This window comes from Tyto alba, unplaced genomic scaffold (assembly GCF_018691265.1).
Source record: "Tyto alba isolate M040663 unplaced genomic scaffold, T.alba_DEE_v4.0 Super-Scaffold_3, whole genome shotgun sequence".
In the NCBI taxonomy this organism is placed as follows: Eukaryota; Metazoa; Chordata; class Aves; order Strigiformes; family Tytonidae; genus Tyto; species Tyto alba.
In genome coordinates this window covers 7,531,441-7,552,754 of record NW_024881304.1, presented here as the reverse complement: position 1 = coordinate 7,552,754, position 21,314 = coordinate 7,531,441, and the positions used below count along the sequence as shown (strand labels likewise).

Below are 21,314 nucleotides of genomic sequence, written 5' to 3'. Positions count from 1 at the left end.
AGACCTTGTTTATCCTGCTGTCCTAGTTGCCCATTAATGGCAACTGCGATGGTAGCTGTGTGATAAGGACATCTATTCAACACTGGACACCAGGCTCCAGGAATAATGATCTCTGCCACTTTGGAGCGTAACTGACACCTGCTGTCACAATCTTGCATGAAAAAAAATTCATGCTCTGAATATCCAACAAGCAGTCAAGGAGAAACATAAGGAGAGGAAGTCTAAGAGAAGATGTAAGGGCCTCAGTAGTACAGGAGCAGCAAAGATGGGGAGCTGGGGGAGAAGGAGAGAAAACACTCGAGAAGCTATGTTATCTATACATTTTTCACTCAGACCCCAGGCTCTGCAAACTGAACTTCATCTCTGGCAACTTCCTATCAACATCTCTGCTCATCTTTTTTTTTTTCCCCAGTCTCAGATACCCAAGCTAATGATTCAGGCAACAGCAGCAAACTGCTCCTGGGCACTAGGAAACACCAAAGGAAAGGACTGCCTGAAAGTCAGATGGGACCACAATCCCCACACACACAATCACCAAGAAGTTTGTAGACATTCATCACAGAGTAAGCTAAAATCTAACGCAACACAGCAGGATGGAGGAGTTCCTACTAAAAGGCTGCACGATGAACTAACATCTGTCCTCAGAGACTACTGGAGGCCGAGAGTTAGGCAAGGCAGTACTAAAGTCCGATGACACACAAGAGGTGTATTTTCAGCTAATAATCAAGCAGTCCCTCATCTGGAGGTACTGGATGGCCTTAGAGTGCCACTTTGTCCTTATTGGGCTGCAAAACAGCCGCAATGCACCTGGCCAACATTAGCTGGAGACGTTACATTTATGATTTTATGGCTGATTTTTTCCCCCCTACCCTCTATCAATTGAGTTCACTGTCTGCATGATCACATCTGTTTATGTTCCACAGACACCTGCATATCTTGAGATGACAGCAACTCCCTGAATGCTGTAATCAGTTATTTCTCAACAGAGGAATTGCCAATTTGGTAAATAAAGCTCATTATAAAAGAACATGAAAATGTATTACAGTTGCCTAACAGAGAAAATTGTCCGGTGCCGCCAAATAATCAGCCCTGGCATCATAGTCTCCCCCCAATTTAGGGCAGCTGAAATAATGACATGCAAATTACTCATGCCAAGGCAACGCTGGATAGGGGCAAGAGGAAAATGAGCAAGAGACAAAATAAGTACTTTTCTCTTCAGACCAACAATAATTTAAAATCTAGTCAGGGACAGACCTAGGTGCACCAAATTTCCGCATGTAGAGTCAGTAGTTTTGCAGCTCTGTAGAACCCAGCTATCCCAAGCAGATCCAAGTCAGCACAGCAGCAGCAGCTAAAGCCCACCCAGTACTGCTACAAACAGATCTGAGGGCACCAAGTATCCTACTCTGTTTTGGAAAACTTGCCCTTCCTCCCTTGGGGACAGCAAGTTTCACCTGCACAGTGATTAAAAGCTGGAATTTTTGCAAGATCCAAGACTAACAGAGATGAGCCATGAATAAGCAAACACTGCTTCTGAGGAGTAAGAGAACTGTGGCATCAGCTCTCCACAAGAAGGAAAGGCATTTTGTTGCTTTAATGAAGATATAAAGCACCAAGTTGCTGCCTAAAGAAAAAGAGACGAAGCAGAGTATAACACAGAAAACAATTCTCAGCCCTCCTCATTCATTTTCATAAACACTACATTAAACTCTGACATGACCTCCAAAAATCCATGTTCACATTCTTCAGAAACTGTCAGATTCAGTCAGAAAGGACACGAGCAACATACACTGCCAGAGGAGAAGCTTTAGCCAAAGAAGTGGAATCAAGTTACCAAGCTAGACCTGCTCCCCTGGTTTGCTGGCAGGTCTTTTGCAAATCTGCCGCACCCACCTCTACGAGGATGAAATGCCAGCCACACACAGCTCCCACCGTCCCTCGGCTTCACAAGGAGAGGGCTCAAAACAGAGCACAAGGCTGAAAGGGATGGTGGTTTATGGCAGATGAAGCAGGAACCGCACACAAGAGCTGGTACAAAGAAAGATAACTTGGGCTCTGCATTCAGCAGGCAAAGGTTTTTTCAGTATGATTCACCAACACCAGCTCCCCTCAGCCAAGACTTTGCACTCCTCCAAGTACTTTCAAATAAGCCAAAGTCATTCAGCCCAGGACCAAAACGAACAAGTTTTGTGATTTATAAACTGTGACTTGAAATATTTCTATTCCTCACACTTGTTTGGCGTTTTTGTTGGCATGTGTATTAGGCAGAAAACAGCAGTTTACAAACTCATGGGACTGAAAGTATCTCACAGCACACAGTGACCATTAAACACTTTATTGTTTATGAGGGAACCTTGGAAAGGAAGAAACGCGCCCACTGGTGTAACCAAGGGGAGCATGCTAGGAACAGTTAATCCTAACAAGCTAGTCAGGGTTACTTCCAAATACTTTGGACCCCTTTCTCCAGAGCAAACGGACAAAGATAACAGCTCTTGAAACTGAGATGTGGATTGGTGAAACCAGGTTTGTGTTGGGCAAGCCTTCAACCTACAAACCATGATGGAAGCACCTGGAGTCAATATGTTTCTTTACATTGCAATACAATAAAAAAGGAAACAGTAGTGTCCCCCTCTCCCTGGACACTCCTCCTAACTCCAGGAACATCCACTGAGACTGATACATGCAGGCAATTAGAAGAGGAATCATGTCGTCTTGGACCGCGAAGGGCAGAAGGCACCAGTTTTGGTCAGTGTCTATCCAGAAGGATGCTGGGGCTTCCAAGGGCGTCTGTGGTCCCTGTCCTCTGCTCTTTGGTGGCTGATGTTTATCTAGAATTAACTAACAGCTCCTGGAGGAAAAACGAGACAAAGGAAAAGGCAGCAAGTTAGTTACGCAGCTGTTAACATGGGACTGTTTCCTTCAAAAATTAAGAAGTAATGTTGGCAGGGTGAAAATCTCACAGAAAAACCATCAGATTTTGCCTGCTGTAAAACACAAGACACTCAAGCGGACAGAGAACTGTAGAAACAAGACAGAAGGTAAAGATATCAATGGTGAGACTGATTCAGTGAACAAGAATATATGGTCAGTTGCAAATAATTCATGCTTATGAATCCAATGCTCTACAGCAGGAGAGAAAGGCCACGGTCTCAGGTAAGCCTCAGAGCAGCTGGGTCACAGGAGTAAGTGTAGCATCACGCTACATCCCAGCCTCAGCAGGACAGGGAAGCACTTTGATTAGCTGCCACCAAACGTGCAAACATCACTCGCTCATCCTGGAACAGGATCAACATAAGAGTGAGTGCTAGGGAGTCAAGAGGAAGAAAGAGGGGGACTCGGACTGCTCTAAGTCCTGACATGTCTGACAGCCTTTAGCCTATTAAGACCCAAACCCTCCTAAAATTCAAAGCAAAATCATGCCTGCTTTGATCCTACAGCAACCTCCTGTTGTCCAACTGATACATCCTCAGATCCTGCAGCATATGAGCTATGGACTTCGGAGGGACAGAAAAAATAGGAGGCTTCTGAGCCATAGGATGGAGATTGCAGAGCCTGCTATGGTCTCTTCCTATTTTTACTTCATCACTCATACAAAGTCAAAGAAATCAAAGCAACAATGCCATCAGCAGTGGATGAGAACACGCCTGGCACCACCTGTAACACCTCTCCCTCTGAGGATCTGGGCTATCGACACTGGACCCACTTCAACACCCAGGTCATCAGCTCTCATGCATCAGCAATGAACTAACTGCTTGTGTAGCTACACGAACAGCAGAACTGCTCAGGGTGAGCCCATCAGCACATTGATTTTTTCCTCATGCTCTGGAGAGGTGCAGTTCCATTTTGCAGAGTAGATAGCATGTCTAGAAGATGCTGCTAAAGCCAACTACAGAAAGACAGCTGAATAGTTAGCTGCACGTGGTCTCACCACCCATTTTTACTAGGGCTGGATTTGAGCTCGGTTCTACTCTCTAGCCCTTCTTAGGAGAGAACCTGTGCTTCCTTGAATGTGAATCAGAAAGAACATCACAAAATAATGATGCTTGGCAATCTCTTGGCAATATCTGTCAGAAGGCCAGGATGTCATTTGGGCTACTTCTGCATAGCAGGCTGATATTTGCTGCCTAACACCTGCAAGGTCAGCACATTCAGTCTACATTGACCATGCGTCTCCAAAGACAGCCCCATCTCTAACAACAATGAACTGAAAAAGCTTCAAAGGACTCAAGAATAAAGAGAAAATTGTTTGCCAAATTATTTAGACAAAGCTTATCCAGAAATCTGACAAATGAACCATCAATATTACTCGACTGGCTCTAATTTCCCAGGTAATTTTTCTCATCATTAGTGACTTAAAAGTTTTGCACAGAGCAATACATTTTAAAAACTCCAATAGCACTCACACAAATTGTAATGAGCGAAGCAGCAACAACTAGCAATCAATTTTGCAATAAAGTAATTTGCTGTATTCACACTGTAACACTTCAGTGAAGTGTCGAGGAATGCTACATTTTGTGAAAAAGCCACTGATGTGGCCACTCTGTGGCTAACCTTTATGGAAGAGAGTAAAACCTTTTGCTTTCAAGTAATTTTAAAGAACATCATGGTTACAGAATTTCATGTTCAAAATCATAACTATATATTTTTACTCATTTCAGGAGAAAATGCAAACAGCCAGCACTTAACCTCAGTCAATTCTTTCCAGCCTATCCTACCCACATACCGGGGACGCATGGAGCTGGAGGCTCACAAACACTCCTTGGGCAAAAACATCAGGTTCCATCTCACTCTGGATGACTAAACATTCTCAAAATCCTTTGCACATAAGCACTGGACCCAGAACTGGTGGGCTGCCAGGCAGACCAGACACCAATTTCCTGCTGTGCAGCTCTCACCAAGGGAAGCTTCTGTCAACAAAGGATGCAGGTAATGATACCGTCCACCAGCCCACGCTGCTCCCAACAGTGGCCTGATATAATTACAGCTAAGACCAGCCTGTGCTGGATGGAGCCACTAATTAATGTCCCCTCCCTCATCAGGGCCATGGAGTGCTCATGAAGATGATGGAGTTGGCATTCTGGGGGAACTGAAGCACTCCTAGTACACAACAGCCTGCACAGAGGGAAGACTTTCCCAGCTGTTTCAGACTTTCCCACTCACATGCCAATCCATATCTCACAGCATTTGCCACACCAGTGTAGACCACTACCACCCTGAACCCCGCTAATATTGCTAAGGTTCGATTTACAAAGAAAGTGAACCCAGAGTACAATCTCTGGCTGGCTGTGAACCCATGCTCCTCTGGCTCCTCTGCAGAACACGCCGTGCGGAGCAGGCACGATTAACAGCTAATGATGCTGGAGGCCAGAGGTCTCCTCTGCCAGTGACTGCAGAGGTCACACAGCCCCTGCACGCTGGAAGCTCTGTAGGCCTCATGGTCTGCTCACCCATCATGTAAGCCTGTGCTTGTTAGAAGAGGCATATAATTGTTTTTACTGTTCCTAGGCCATCAGTTTATAAACCTGTGGCTAACTACTTAAAAGCACAGTTGCATCAATTTCATGCCTCACATGCTGTGTAATAGCACGGAAGGACACGGTATCTCTAAGACTAAACCCACTCTTTGCTAAGCTAACCATTTACACCAGCATTTTAATTTCACCTAGCACTGCAACCACGTTGATACAGATTTGGCATCCCTTCCATTTCCTTCCAACCTGGAATCCTCCCTGCAAGATGCTACCAGGCTGCTACAACACTTACCTTGAGCAGAAGGAGCCAGGAAAGGGAAGGAAAAACCTTACCTCTCCTACATGCCCTTATTGCATATGCAACAAATCCAGGCAGCTTGCAATCACAAGCTGCTTCCACATGACAGAATACTCCCAAGAAATGGAGTTGAGGCTCGGTCAGAAGAAGTTTGGTGCCTCGTCACAAAATAACTGCCCCACAATTGGCATTAGCTGGTCTCTGCTGCAGTCTCAGCAGAACAACAACCCAGGAAACAAGCAGTGTTGGAGAGTGCACTGCACACTCACCTCTTGAGAAGGGACAGTGCCCTTCTTGCTCAGGGAAAGTAGATTATTTCCAATGCCACTGCCAAGACTATGTCAGGTAGACACCAGGTTCCAGTCTCAATGAGCTCCTACCCAGCACTTCTACATATGAATAGTGTCCATACAAAGGCAATTCCTCACGGCTGTGGCTGCAGCACAAACAGAATGCCAATCGGTTTGGTCCTGACAGCAAATCCATCTGGAGGGTATGCAGCACTCTCCTCCATGCCTCTCCTCCTGGCCAGCAGGACCCTGAGCCACTAACCCATGTTCTTCCACCACCCTGAGACTCTGCCTGGGAACTAACAGCGGTCAAAACTGGCTGGCCGCTCAGCTGACACAGCCCACCACTTTGCAGCACCTGTGGCGAAGCCAGTAGCTTTCCAGTACTTATTCCAGTTGAGTGAGGAGAAAGGGGGTCAAGCTCTGCAAGTAGATTTGAGATCTGCTCCACAAATCTCACCCCTACTGAGTCCAGTCAATGTCCAACACGGTCCTTCTCCTGTAACAGAGAGCCGAGGCCTTGGTACCGGCATCAGGGAAAGAAAGTCTCAGCAAGATCTTGTAATGAACTGCTCTCATCTTCCTCCTCTTTCTTCTTTGTCAGTCTGCATCCCAGCGTAGGAGCTTGGGGCTGCCTGGCGAGCCCACAGCATCCTCCCCGCCTCCCGCAGTCGCTGGCTAGCTCTGCGCCTCGGCTCTCGGCCTCGCCAGAGGCTCACGGCCAGTGGAGGAATCTCCCTCTTTGAAAGCCCAGACCCTGAAGAACTTCCTCCCTCAGTGTTTGCCAGAGATGCTGTTTGCCAAGCCTCAGCTGTGCTAAGACATATTTATTTAACCAGACTTTAGTCTCACAGGGTAAACCCTGCAAGTTTCCTCCAGTGAGTGCCTTACCTTTGTTCTAATATTCCTTTAAGCAGTCGCACCACGGTGCTCACACATATGGGCACCGTGTAGCTATGAAGAAATCAGAAAGCAGATCCCCATGATAAATGAATCGGTGCATTTGGAGTGTCAGTGACAAAGTAGAAATTAATCTCCAGAGTTCCTAGTTCCCTGCCATGAGCAGGCAGCTCTCAAAACCAGAATACCTGTTGGCACACAGCAGACTTCAGTAATGTGCCCGCACAACTTTTTCATCTCAGTTAGTCTGGGAAGAGGCACTAACAAAATATAAAAATCCTGACCTGTCCTAAGATGGGTGTTCAAGGCCTTTCCACTGGATAAGGCATTTGTTGTGGGGCTATTAGCACCCCAAAGCACTGCCAGGGACATTTGAGTCACTTTGGTTTGATGTATGCTGTAGGTATTTTTTGGTTATGTGCAATTTGTTCTGTTACATTCCGGGTATTGGCTATTTTGTGGAGCAGCTGTGCTGACTAATGGATCACAGCACTTCTGTGCCATACAGTTATTGCACAGAAAAGCCTCTCTGTCTCTCTCATCCTTCAGGAGTCCAACAGTTGCTGTCCTTGGGTTTGGAATAAGAAGGGGCAGGAGTATGCCTGGCAGCAACAAAAAACATTAATTCAAAAAGCTATGAAGAGAGTTTTGTTTTCCCTTTTCTCTGTACTGGTGTTAATAGCTTTGCAAAGCAGAGAAGTTCACCCGATGACTTCTTGGCTACTTCCCCAGATGGTGCCTTCAAAGCTGGTTTGACAGCAGAAAAGATGCTTTTCAAAAACTCACCAGACGCATTGTCAGAACACCCTGGAAAGTGCTTTCACGTGGAAGTCCCCTGGTTTGCATACCCCACCAACAGAGCGCAAGGAACTGAAAGAGTCTTTCTGGTTTCCTCTCCCCCACTCCTCAGTCTCCTTTGACTCACAAGAGCTGGCACACTGTTTGCTTTGCTCTGCCTTGACACCTCCCCATTGCTCTGCATCACCCAAATATGAAGTTATTTACCAGCACAACTAATCTCTAGCTGTTCTGAGACTCACCCGCTTGTTCATGCATCCTATCATTGATTTCCTCCAGACAATTGTTCTGATCATTGTTCTAACTCGCAGAGAGCTCTCATCATTAGCCTTGCTTAACAGGAAATGTTTTGCCACTGACTGAGCAGCTCTGCAGTTACTAGACTGCACAAAAAATCATCCTGGTTGGGGGGCTGCATCCCCCCACTGAGCTGGTAGCCCCAGACATCACAGTAGGGAACATGCTCAGTGCTTTTGATTTTGGACATGTACTAGAAAATACCGGGGCCAGGAGGAACAAACACAGCTCTACAAAGGGTCACTGCTGAAAGGATGGCTGTTAATTAATCGGCATACAAACTGAGGGCAGTTTTTGTTCAATCAATGTTAATTGCATTTAATCTCGTTCTCACCATTAAGAAAAGCCACCAGGCCAGGCTGATGTTGCTAGTGCCTAACATGCAGATTCCACCCACGTTTTGGAGACAAGGCAGGAGGAGAAAAGTAATGGAAAGAAAGGAAATAACCCTTCCTCACCCCTTCTGCATCACTGCACAATTTCATCGGGTCTGTTCCATTATTTAAACAATTTTTGTTTTTCAATAATGTTACAGAGGAGCTCAAAGGATGAAAATCAGACATGGAGCATTTCACTACTAGTTATTCTTGCTCTCCTGGGTACTAGCTTAGAGCTTTGCTAACCGGCACATCTCTGGTTATTGTGCTTCTGTAAAAGGAATGAAATACAGAAAATCACTTACATGAAGTGGTGTCTGGTTTTCAGTCCTGGGCTGGTCCCAACAGACCTGCCAGTGCCCCTCAGTATGACCTACAACTGCTGACTGCCACCTTCCATCAGCTCGGCCAAAGTCTTTCTCCACACCGTGCTACTGACCACAACTCCACCACGTGCCAAAGCATGCTGACGCCTATCTTCCTTTGACGTCTTAGAACACAAAGTAGCATTTGCTATTAAACAACCTCTGACCAAATAAGTCAGAGCATGTTTGAAGCCTGGACTTCCCAGGTAAACCACTGGTGCATCCAACCAGCGATTTGGCTCTCATCTGGGGACTGTGCCACTATCTGCCCAGCCACCTGCTTGGGAAACGTGAGCGATTCTCTCACCTCTGCAGGAATCAAGCCTGGGGGCAGCGGGGCAGCTTTTGTAGCGCAGGAAGCCCACGGTGGTGGATTTCGTGACTACTGGCTTATTACTCCTGCAAGCGCCTTGCATTTTTCCAAATAAGTATCAAGAAAAATAATAATCAAGATGGGGCTCTGTCGGTGCCTTTCCCCTGGGGCAGCACACAACGCTCGCCCAAAGCCGATGCTGCCGTTTATCACAGATTTTCTTTATCCTTCGACAAGTGTTAGTCCCATTGCCTCTCACCACATAAAGTGGACATATCACAAGTGCTGTGAAGGACTAGCTGAGTTTTAAGTGGTCTGAAATGGCTCCACTAGACTTGGTCAAGATTGCTTTAAAATCATTTCCTATTAGGACTGTGACCCTCTCTCTTTACAGACAGCATAATGACTCCACCTCAGGGGAAGATAATTACATCTCACTATCTATACACATCAGAAAGTATACACTACAAACACTACTGTGCCTTCCTGAAACAAGTGAGAGAAGGCAATGCAGAAGAAAAAGAAGATAACAGTGGATGCCCCTCTATCCTGCAACTGGAGTCACCCCGAGTGTTTTGCAAGCTCATGGATTAGCCCCCAGGAGGGATAAAGGGATCCAGAAGGCACAGAATGTTTCTAAAGCAGAACAACGACAACTTGTACAAATCCAGCTCTGGTTTTGTGAGGATTAAAATGAACTTCACCCAACTGTGAATATCCGTTTCCAGAGCCAAAAGGAATGGAAAACCACTTACTGATGCAACAGCATTTCATTATTTCAAATCCTAAACCCAATGCTTCCAAAAATTAAGGACAGGCAACAGTAATGTTATTGCTGGGTGACATTGGCTGCGGGGATTTAACTGCTAAACTGCCAACAAGTCGTGCTCTGAGCACAACGTGATGAAACAGTATACACAAATAAAGGAAACTTCTCCATACTCTCATTCCTGTTCTTGCTACCGGACCCCTGTATAATCAGTGGGAAAATAAAAGGAAAAAATAATCCCAGAAGCCAAGAGACTTTGGATTAAGATGTATAAATGACCTGTTACCTCCTAATACAAGGAAGAAAGAAATGCAATAAATACCTGCAAAGCCATTCCAGTATTTTGGATTAAATGGATTACAGAAATGGAAAGTACATGATGCAAGATGTTATAAAACAAGACGCCAGGGAAGTGCAGGAATTTGAATCAGGCTGGCAAATGATCCCTGCAGACTATTGAGGAAAATTAATAGAAAGAAGGATAGAGAAAGGATACAGTAAGAATACTGACTGATGAACACTGTTGTTAGGACGTGTAAATTCAGGATGTCAGACTTCCACTTAAATGTACTTCAGTCCTGGAATGAAAATAGCAAATCCCACTGTTAAAAAGCACTGGAAGTAGAAAAGTCAGATATGCCAAGCCTCATTTCAGGATAGGTTTCCCCTGTGCATCCCTCAAGATTGAAGTTTGTGACTTTAATTATTCCTGGAACATTGTGTATATAGGGATTCAAGGCAGGGATTACTAGCAGAATCCTTGTTATAAGTGCCACTTCTCAAACAAATTACACTTCACTGGATGTCAGTAACATACACAAGAAAACAAATTAGATAAAGGCAGCAGGACAGCAAGATACAGATCTGGTGCAAAGAAATTTCACAAGGTCATCCAGAAAGGTAAAGACACTTAGAATATAAACTCTTACAGCGTCTCTAATTCCACAGCACATTACAGCTTCACATAACCCAGACACAATACACCTTCAACACACCACACAAGTCTGAGACCAAGCCTAGCTGAGACATGCTTTCTTGTAAAGAAATGCCATCAGGGTGGGGGTGGAGGAAAAGATAGAAGATAGAAAGAGCAACCCCAGTTGTCCTCTGAACTCCTAGAGATCACCTCATCCCATCCCTTGCCTCTGACTGTTCACAGCCAAACACAGACAGCTGGGAGAAGCCAGGGAGAGAGGATGTAATTTTCTCTGGAGGCAGATAGAGCAGCTCCTTGGCTGCAGGGCTTCTTCATAAGCTGATCCCAACTTTATATACTGCATTTTGCCTTCCCAGATCTCATCCTGGAACAGATTATTAACCTGCACTAGTTTTAATAAGCATGTCTTTAACTCCTGGAATTTTCATGAAGATGGAAGCACAGGAAAGTCCAGTCCTTGGGTAGAGTGCAAAGAGCTGCTGAAAACATTTCACAACCCCTCAGATACAGCACTGTGCCTTTGAGATAGGACCTCAATAGTGCTTGTTAAATTCTCATCCCAGGGATTTCACCTGCCACTTGTGAGTTACAGAAGCCTGCAGGTTTCCCATGCACTACAGGAAGGTAAGCACTGCCCCGAGGGCATGAGCCAGAGCCCTAGGCTCTGTTGTCAGACTCCTCCCAGCTGTAGATAAATCCCCATCTCTGTTTCCCTTTCTGCACATAAGAGTAATGCTACTCATCAACCACACAGAGGTACCATAATTATTCACCAGCAGAAGTTGCTAAAGAAATGCAAAAAACTCACACAGTTCTCCAGGGATCCATCTCTCTCTACAATTTGCATTTCAGCTTCAGAGGAAATCTAGTGCTTTATCTTGCCCCTTTCTGCCTTGCTTTAGCAAGCTCTTGCACTGGATAGAGAGATTTCCTCTCCAGGTCTGGGTTGCATGTCCACATTTAAGGTATGGCTCACTCCTATCTAGTCCAGCTTCATATACCAAGCACAGAGGCAGGCAGAGACTTCTCCAGATATCCTTTTTCTATGCCTAATTCTATTTCTGCTCAGTGATACAGTGAAATTCCATGCAGAAGTATTATGAGCTTGACTGGCTTTATTTGTTTAACAGTTCACATTTTCATTAAGCTGTTGCTATTCGGCAGCCAGTAATTTTATTTGTGTGATAGCCGTATTCATCTCACCCATATGGGTGTAGATGTCTCTCTCCTTTTCTTCTGGCTGAAGAAGCAAAAATCAGCAATGATAGAGCCAAAGGAGGACTGGGAATTCTTATGTCTGTTTGCAGATAGACGTGGGAGATAACTTCTACCTGTTTTTGTGAAACATGTCCCAAAGACTAGGGTCACAGGAAAGAGCCTACAGGTAAACTACAAAAAAAAAAAAAAAAATGGTATTAGGAGACTACCTCCACTGCCCAGGTACAAAAGCAGAAACTGAAGTATCTTTCAGCAGAATCAGCCCATTTGACTCAGCACTGCAACTCTTCTGTACCAGAAGCTTATTGCTGACTGAGCGTTTACGGTATTTGAGTATCAGGTTTTAAAGAATTAATTACATGTCTAACTCTTGCCAATCTTTAAGTATCTTGAAATATCTGGTCCCAGGAGCTGCAAGATCCGATTAGATCACAAGGAAGAGAAGTCTGGTTAGTTGGCCTGCACCAAGCCCCAATTAGACAATCCTCTACCAAGTTCAGGCAACCAGACAGAAAAATAACAGGCGTTTTGAAATGTTAATGACCTAAACTGAGACAGTCAAATGACTGAGCCACACCTCTTAGACAGAGGTTTCCAGTGTCACCCAGGAAACCCTAAACATTTCACTCTGACTCCCTTTTTACAACATCAAGGAGCTGAGGAGCAGGGAAGCCCTGCCTGCTGCCTGTTCCCGTCGGGCACGGCGCACGGACCGGAACGGAGAAGCTGTGGACGGACTGGGAGGCCACAGAGACGTTCAGTCATGCAATTACGTGTGGATGCCCAACCACAGGCACACCCAGGCAGCAACCTGCGTGAAGGTGCATGCTCAGCCCTGAATGCAGAAGCCGTCGTAGTCAGCACCTCAGCAAGACGGATTTGTTCTGAGCAACTGCCCACCGAAGCCCAGCATAACCAATGCAATTAAGAGAACAGCAGATAAGATGCCCTACAACCTGAAACATGGATCTGAGCAAACAAAGGCTGAATGATGAACGCCAGAAGATGCATCTTTATTTCTCAATCAATGTCTCCTCCTGCATAAATTCCAAATCCTTCTGTCAAGATTAAAAACCTTTATGAAGTAAAAAACAAGCTCTGCATTTCTCTATCTCCTTCCTGTCCCTTTCCCTCTTCAGAGGGCACCTTAGTAAAACACCAGATGCTGGAATAAGCCACAAAAGCCTCCTAAATAATTATCTTCCATCTCCTCCACTGAAAATTTATAGTCCTGCATCTGTGTCAGGACAGAGACCTGCTTCCATCTGTCTAAAACACATCCTTTACAAAGAGGACCTAAAGATCGAATGTTTAATGGGAGCATCTGAAAACGTATTAAGAGACTGGAAAAGAAAGCGACAGTTTATAAGCGTGCTGTTCGCTTGTCTTGTGGATGCTGCTCAAGTGGAGGGGAAGTTTTCTTTTTTTTAAATATGACAAATGATGCTGGTCCCATCTTGTAATTTCCCTCACTGTGCAGCATGTCTGTTCATGATAGATACCAGCGCAGCTGCTTAGGTGTCCGTTTATCTACTAGAAAAGTATTGTCTATTTGGAACCAACTCATCCTAAAACAGTAGCCCCAGAGGAGGAGAGAGAAAAGGGAGGGGGAAAGAGAGACAAGGGAGCTGTCATCTGGGAATACCTCCATGCTTCTGCTGCAAAGGTTCTGGCAAAAAGCAAGCATCATATTTGGTTTTAGCTACATCCTCTCTTCCCCCCTCCTAGACCATTCTTTTCTTGTGTCACTCAACACCTCTTTACACCCTCTTCCCACAAAGACCTTACCACTAACATACATTTAATTTCATACTTGCAACCTGTGGAAACAAAGCCAGCCCACAGTCTTCTTCCACAGTTCTGTGCCAGAGCAGAGGAGCTCTCAGGTCCCAACCTGAACAGTCTGCAGTTTAAGACAGGTAACATTTAACAGAGAAACAAAACACATAAAGGAAGGAGAGAGAGAAAAGGGGAGAGAGAAAGACAAAAAAAAAAGAAAAAAAAAAAAAGCGCAGCAATCAAGGGTATTTATATTTTGTGTTTAAAGACACTTTATGCAGGAACTTGCCAATTTTCTGTAACCAGGATTAGAACAGAACAGACTCAAATACTTCGTCCTTCTGCAAGGCCCTCTGAGCTGAATTTCACTCTCTGCAAAATGGCCAATATAGAAAGAAGCTCATAAATCCCTGTGACGTAAGTAACTTCACATTACTCTTGGGGAAACGGAGGCAGGGACAGATTCATTAATCCAAGTAAATTAATCTGTGAAGCAGTCTGGATTTCCGAATCCCCATAATGTCCCACACAAGAAACAGCACCCAAGGCCCAGCAATTTCCATGCCATGCTGCCTGGCACAAGCAAACCAAGTCACATGAACAGATGAGAACATTTTTAGAAAGGAAAAGTACAGTCATTAAACCACACCTGCCCTAGCCATGTAGCATGAGTTCTTATTAAAAAATGCTTTATTACTTTAAAATACCTCCCACAATTTCACTCATTGCATCGTTAATAGCAAAGACCAAGGTCACATCTGTAAGACGCTGCCTCAGAAACCTGCCGAGTAGCAGAGAGCTGCAAAACCTGTCTGAGCAGGCGGGTACGTATCCCAGCGGCTCAGCACTGCCAGGGTTAGCCTGCTGGTAATGCCCAAGCGAGCAAGGTTTGGGCTGGCTTTGATATGTCATCACTATTCTGCAGCCTAGGCATATCCTGAGGAGGACGTTGCTATGGGCTGATACTCTGCCTCCAGCTTAGCAAATACAGCTTCCATGTGTGTGCAGAGGAAACCTGGGGCTTTCAAAGCTGTTCAGATAGTTACACGTACACAGAGAACATTATAAGTTATGTTAAAGAATTGTTAGAACCAGCACTGAATTAAATACTTGACTTCTAAGATAAGGAACCATCCCTTAAAAAGATGTCCTTTTTTTTTTTTTTTTTTTGTGGGGTGGGGTTTCTTTGTTTTGAAAATAATGAAATTCCACATGTAAGATGGTATCAGTCAGTTGAACTTGAATTGTGTAAGGCAGTTATCATTATTGTGACTTAAAACCGAGACTTGCATTCAGAAAGTTCAATATTTATTGTCCCCCAAAATTCAAGTCCACAGCAGGCGGAAGGGTCATCCCATCATCTCTTATCCACGATCTGTTCACAGCTTACACTCACACACAAATGGTCCTGCGTGGATCTGCTGACAGCTACCAAAGCACCACCCCAGGGGGATGCTGAGCAAAGGCCTCCAAGCACAAGGCTCTGAATTATGCAAACTTGAGTCCAGCCCCACTGACGCCAGCCAGGCTTAGCTTTTCAACCAGCCTGGGAAGGAAACACAGGCATGTAAGGACACATACACACCCTCCAGCCCAACCAGCACCGGGGGCACAGGCCAGTCACTTGATTTTCCATTTGTCCCACTCTACTTACTGCAGCATTTGAACAGACAACCCACCCCCCTTTCATCTGCTCTGCGGTGGCCGTTTCTCCAGAGCTGCCCATCATTTCCGTATCAAGCAGTAAAAACGTAGGATCACTAGAGACACAGCTCAGCCTTGCTGAGATTTCACTCTCTCAGCGGGTTGTAAATGCCCCTATAATGTTGGCTTTTTTAATCTTGTGTTATTATTACCTGCGGCTGCTATTCAGTCTGAAGAGAATAAAGCGCCAAGGCTTTCAGGACCCACACAATGGCTCTGTGCATTTGCCAGCGGTTGGACAAACAATACTTCTGTGTTTCAGCTTTATTGGAAACCTTTCTGTTGTGGGAGTCTGACCGCGTGTGTCCCTCTGCTCAGGCAACGCAGAGGTGCGAGCGTGTGCCTACGAATTCATTGGTGATTTCAGGAGCACGTGCCTCTGGGGCTGCCTACAGAACCCACATGAAAGCAGCTGCCAGCAAGCCTGGCGTGTTCCTGCGAGCCTACGGAAGGACGGAGATACCGGCCTGCAGAGCCAGTCAGTCTCTGTAGATCAATCAGGGAGTAAGAAGCTGAACAAGGCCCCTCCGTGAATAATTACGTTCATCTCTGAATAAATGGTGTTGCCGGCTCATATGGAAGTCTGATGATATATGATATAACTATGAAAATGTCAAAGCTCCACTTCCCCAAATCATGTTCTGACGTGAAACCTTGGCTTCCACTTAGAACTAAAGAGCCTGAGATCCTCCTGTTTGCAAGGACGGCTTGAAAGGTGGAACAACCAAAAAAGCACAAATTGGAATGCAAATGAGATTTGAAAAATGCAGGGCTCTTCCAGTTTGGGGAGACTGATTGTTTTGGTCGTTTTGTTATTGCTTGCAGGGGACATTGCAGACGTGTGAACTCTTACAGAGCGGTAAATACTTCCTCACTCAAAGTGAGCCATGCTGCACGCTCTTCACATATTCAAAACCCGAGAGAAGTCTGAAACTCCCACAAAACCACAAGGTTGACTTGTCAAACTGTTTAGCAGTGCACTGGGGTTACTTCGTTTGCCTTCTGGTTTTAAGCACCCGAGTCCTATTCTCACACCACTGCTACCTAAGCAGGAGGGCTAGATTATTTTTATTTATTCCTTCATATTTTTTTTAAATAATAAAAAAACAGCACTAAGATTCTCATGTACTTGTAAAACTTCAGGAACAACTCCACAAAACTAGGGCAACAGAAAACATGCCAAATACTTCAAGGCTTGGCAATAGTGAGTGCCTGCCTGTCTCTCTGTGGCAGGAGGAATGGCTGTCTGTCTCAGCCAGTGTTTCTGAGTAAGAATGTCTCATCCCGATAGCCTGTGTACATATAAAACACCTATGCTGTCGGCTCTCCAGGAAGAGACCTTGACATTTTGCAGAAAACCACACCCCCATCTCCCCTGAATATCAGCAGAAGGCAGAAAAACCTGGTAGATCTGAAAATGCAAGAATCAGGTGCTGCCTTCAGCAAGAATTAAAGTCAAAATGGAAGAGGTGGTGAAATAAGCACTGGCTGAGTCACTGGACTTGCAGTACCAAGGAACCGACTTCCAGGTTTCCCAGACCCATGTCCACAGCCAGCCTGTCCCACTCCCTCTTTCGTGAGCCAAGAGAAGAGATATTCGGAAGGGGAAGAAATTGAGGCTTTGCTATCTTAAAAAGGATAAATAAAAGATAAATGGTTTCAGCATATACTGTATTATCATTGCAATGTTATGTGCCTCATGCACCTGGAGAGATAAACTGCAACCTGCTCTCTGAGGTCTAACTTTATGGCAACTGGGCTGGCATGGGAAGATGAGCTCTGCTCTCTGCAGACAGAATAACTGGATTGCAACGTTCTCTTCCCAAAAAGAGTAATGAGGTGCCCAGAGAGCCTGCAGAGGTGTCAGAGAAACAGACGCGGTTAGACCCCTTGGAGGCCAAAAACAGATTAAGAATAACACAATACCAGCATAACAGCACCTTATCAACAGCCTTGCAAGTGCTAAGAAGTGGAGGCTGAGCGAAGGCTGTGACACCTGTCTGCATCGCAGCCCTGCTATCGCTGCCTTCCGACTTCCCACACAATCCAAGTGTCCAAACAGCTTTGAAGCAAGAAAGAGAAAGACAGGCAGGTGAATCTGAACTCCAATCAGCTGTCTGAAGAGATGGTATGAATACCTTGTGTTTCAGTAACACTTTTCATCCACAGTATTTCTGAGACATCCGTTCAACCTCAACACTCCAAAACACAGAAGTAATATCTGCCCAGGTAGAGATGGGCAAATAAACACAAGTTAAATGACTGTTCAAGGTCGTCCAAGGACTACGAGAGAGAGACACACACTTCTAGCAAGTAGATTACTCTTCCCTTTTGAAAGGCACACACACACTCGCACACACAGGGGATTGAAACTGCTTAGCCAGGTGTGGAGCCTGCTGTGATCAACACAGCTTCACTGAGCAGCAGCTCCTCTTGCTGCTGTTTCGCCGGTGCTAAAACGTAAAAAGCAAACCTTCAGAACAAAATTCATTCAAACAGATGCAAATAGGGATGGGGGATTTTGCATCTGGGCTAAGTTACTACAATCTACACATCCTATTTGTCTGCTAGTTATTAAATTACCCACAAGTCATCAACAATTCAAGTCTCTCTCTGAGAGGCAGAGATTAACTAGGAATTGCTATGCAGAAATGCTGCTCATCTCTTCTCTAGCGAGATCAGCCTCATGATGAGTTGCAGATATTTAGGAACAAAGGTGAGCTTTCCTGCAAGAAATGAGACACACAGAAAGATGGGAAACTGCTGCTACGGGAAGAAGAGGATTTGCATGGCAAGAATCTATCAGGAATGGTTTCTCACACACACTACAAACCACGGACTCTGATCAAACACACTTGTGTATCTGGAGCACAGGAAGCTGCACTTCAGTCCAAGCACTAACGTAAATGAGATTTTCAGTGAAAGACAATGAAGCCCATATGTAAATATTAATTTAACAATCTAGTTGACAAAGCCTCAACTGATCTATAAATAGCTGGTTTATTAGCAGGTGATGCTGAAAGCAGCTATCCTGGCTCCCCTTCCCACAATCCCCCATGCCACCTTGTTTTCATTGACCCCAGAGACACGACAACTCTTAACTGTATGCAGCTTGTTTCTCCACTGCTACCTGCAGAGTAGCTACAAACACTTGACAACACAATACATATTTATCAAGGCCTTACATGACAAGGATCCTGCGGCACTATGCACACAATGGCTCACAGTCCTCAATTAAAGAGAGCAAATGGTTTAGAAAAATAGAAAAATCATGCAGCCTTGCTTTTAATCAGGAGGCAGCTGAGGAGCTGGTCACTCAGGTACCATCAAGAATTTAGGGAATGATTGACATAGAGCCAGAGCCAGGCACTATCCATCCACATTTACACTGCACACTTGGCAAACAGAGCATCTAGGATAGCAACACCTTTAATAACTCTAGGCCACCAAAAAAGCATTTTGCCATCTCAAAATAAGAGGTCAAAATCCTGATCTCTTTTCCCCATTTTATTTCATCTGGAATTATTATTTTATAATGCATAATAAACCTTACAATTCTTTACCATCTCTTTGGGCCACACATGCAGGAATCCCTTCATTCACACAGGCACGGGGCAGCTATTTAACAGCAGACAGGAAGGAACATCACACCAGAGTTTAGGGCCAGCAGTCAAAAATATTGCATCCTGGTGAAGCTGCTGTGGCATTTGGATCAACACAACAGAATTGCCCTGACTGCAGTATGGCCAGCATCCATGGAAACCACGTGAATTATGATGTTTTAGGCTATTCACGTGGATCTGTATATGTTCTCCAGAAGCCTTTTAAAGCCTCAGTCTTCCCCTTGCTGCAAAGAACAGTGACAACATACTTGACGGGTTGGGCTTGTAAATAGGCAGATTGAATTAGAGGAACAGAATGGACTTTGTTATCCCTCCCTCCCTCCCACTTGCTTCAAGATTCTAAGAAACCTTCTGAACACAAGAAGTTACTATGTTTCTCCTAGCCATATGATACGCGAAAAGAAAAAATTAAAAACCACGCAATCAACACTTTTTTTTTTTTTTTTTTTCCATAAGGTCCATCATATTTTCACAGCTGGTACAGTGTCAGGCTCTAGAGTGTACCCCGGCACAGACCTGCACCCCCGCTGCCCAGGCGGCTAAGCCAGGAGCGTCTCCCGAAGACCGACTTGTGCTGCCGTGGCACGGCAGATACGCTCTGAAAGGTCGCAGGGATCCGCGCCGATGGCAGCGTGGTTCCCTGTGCCGCGGGCTTTGGACACGGGGCCGTTCCTGCATTTGTCTGAACAACAGATCTTTACAGATTTTGGTTTATAGAAAAGTTTTAAATATATGGGTTAAACTGATATTTATAGGATTGCGACCCTGTGATGGTCTTACAGTATGGTTTTTAAGACCGTCGGGGACTGTAGAAAGGAAAGTTTTGCAATAAAAGTCCGATACCAAACTATCTTCTCCGAGTGGATGCACTTCTGTTTTCCATTATTTATGGAAATAAGATAGAGAAGTTTGACTTAGCAGAATAGAAGCTTAAAATAAAGCCATGCTCAGAAACCCTGCGGAATTTAGCAAGAAAAGTGTTACACATTGCCAAATCGATCAAAAATAAAGAAATTAGTTGTTCTCATTAATCAACTAGAAAAACACCTAGTATAGTAATAGATTTGCAATCATCTTTCCTATATTATTTACTCTAATAAAACTGTCATAAATCTAATAGCAATAGACGTAAGCAGCACCAAGGAAGAACTGCAACATTTTACATAGTTCAGTAAATGCAAGATGCTGCAACAAGGCATCAAAACAGCCTTCCCAGGAGAAATCCACACACAGTTGCTGTCTCATTTGCCTTTGATGTAAAGCTACATATAAACCTGCAGTGACAAATGACCCACAAGAAGCTTGTTCTCTTCCCCAAACCTCTACATGTGCCATTTTCTGTAGCTCTTGCAAAGTTGCTGCTTCCTTTGTCCGCTGTCTCCTTTTCACACCAGCATATCCATTGCCCAGATCCTTGATTTCACAGCCCAGCCAGTAGTAATCCAAGAGCACTTACAAGCGAGGACCGAGCAAAAGTTCAACTAAGTTTGGTTCTCTCTGAAGCAAATTTCGAGCAACTAGAGCACAGATGAAATCCAACTTATCCAGAGTAATTCATTCTTCACGCTTGTTTAAACATGGTCACTCACCGAGGACAGACTGGCAGCCTTCTCTGTGGGTTGTAGACTCCACCACACTGCTCGGAACTGTGCTGAGACAAGTCCACGTCACACGTCAGTGGAGATGGACTGCACCCTTCAGCTCTGGGATGGAAAGATCAAACTGCTAGATAGGTTCTCTTCCTTGCCGGGTACACTGATTTTTATCAACGGGAAAAGCCAATTAAAGTTGATAAAGACACATTCTCTGCTGATTTTTCCTTACTGCCCACTGCTCAGTGCTAGTATAATGGATAATGTTCTGCCTGTGGGTGTATTTTCTAAGATCTGTCAGTTCTGACAGCATTTTGGCACCTGGATAACTCAAGATCTATACTGAGGGTCCAGGAATGCACCATTTCTCAGTAGCTGATGGGTACATTTTTCAGCAGGGCTTCCTTAATTAAAGGGCTAGAAAGAGATGGGATCAGATTGATAGGTTTTGCAGTCAGATGTTTTACGCTTAGTTTGATGAATTATAAATCACCTTTTGCAACTTTTGGAATACGTGAGAAGAGCATGCAAGAGATACTACAGTAATATGTCCAAAATATCACAATATAATTACTTATTTTCA

At 44.7% G+C, this 21,314-nt stretch overlaps 1 protein-coding gene across 6 annotated transcripts in view; it reads right to left on the bottom strand.

Moving 5' to 3' along the window:
• Window positions 1–2,319: 2,319 nt before the first annotated feature.
• The window catches only part of CHCHD6 (coiled-coil-helix-coiled-coil-helix domain containing 6), a 115,640-nt gene continuing 96,645 nt past the window's right edge, over window positions 2,320–21,314 (bottom strand). For 5 of the 6 annotated variants that reach the window (XM_042799794.1, XM_042799790.1, XM_042799791.1 and 2 more), the window contains one exon: window positions 2,320–2,848. Coding sequence is in view for 2 of the 6 variants with exons in the window: in XM_042799792.1 (XP_042655726.1) it covers window positions 2,825–2,848 (24 nt within the window). In the remaining 4 variants the exon portion in view is untranslated. Of the gene's footprint in view, window positions 2,849–20,728; window positions 20,843–21,314 lie in introns of all 6 variants that reach the window. The other variant, XR_006165985.1, reaches the window with a different exon arrangement.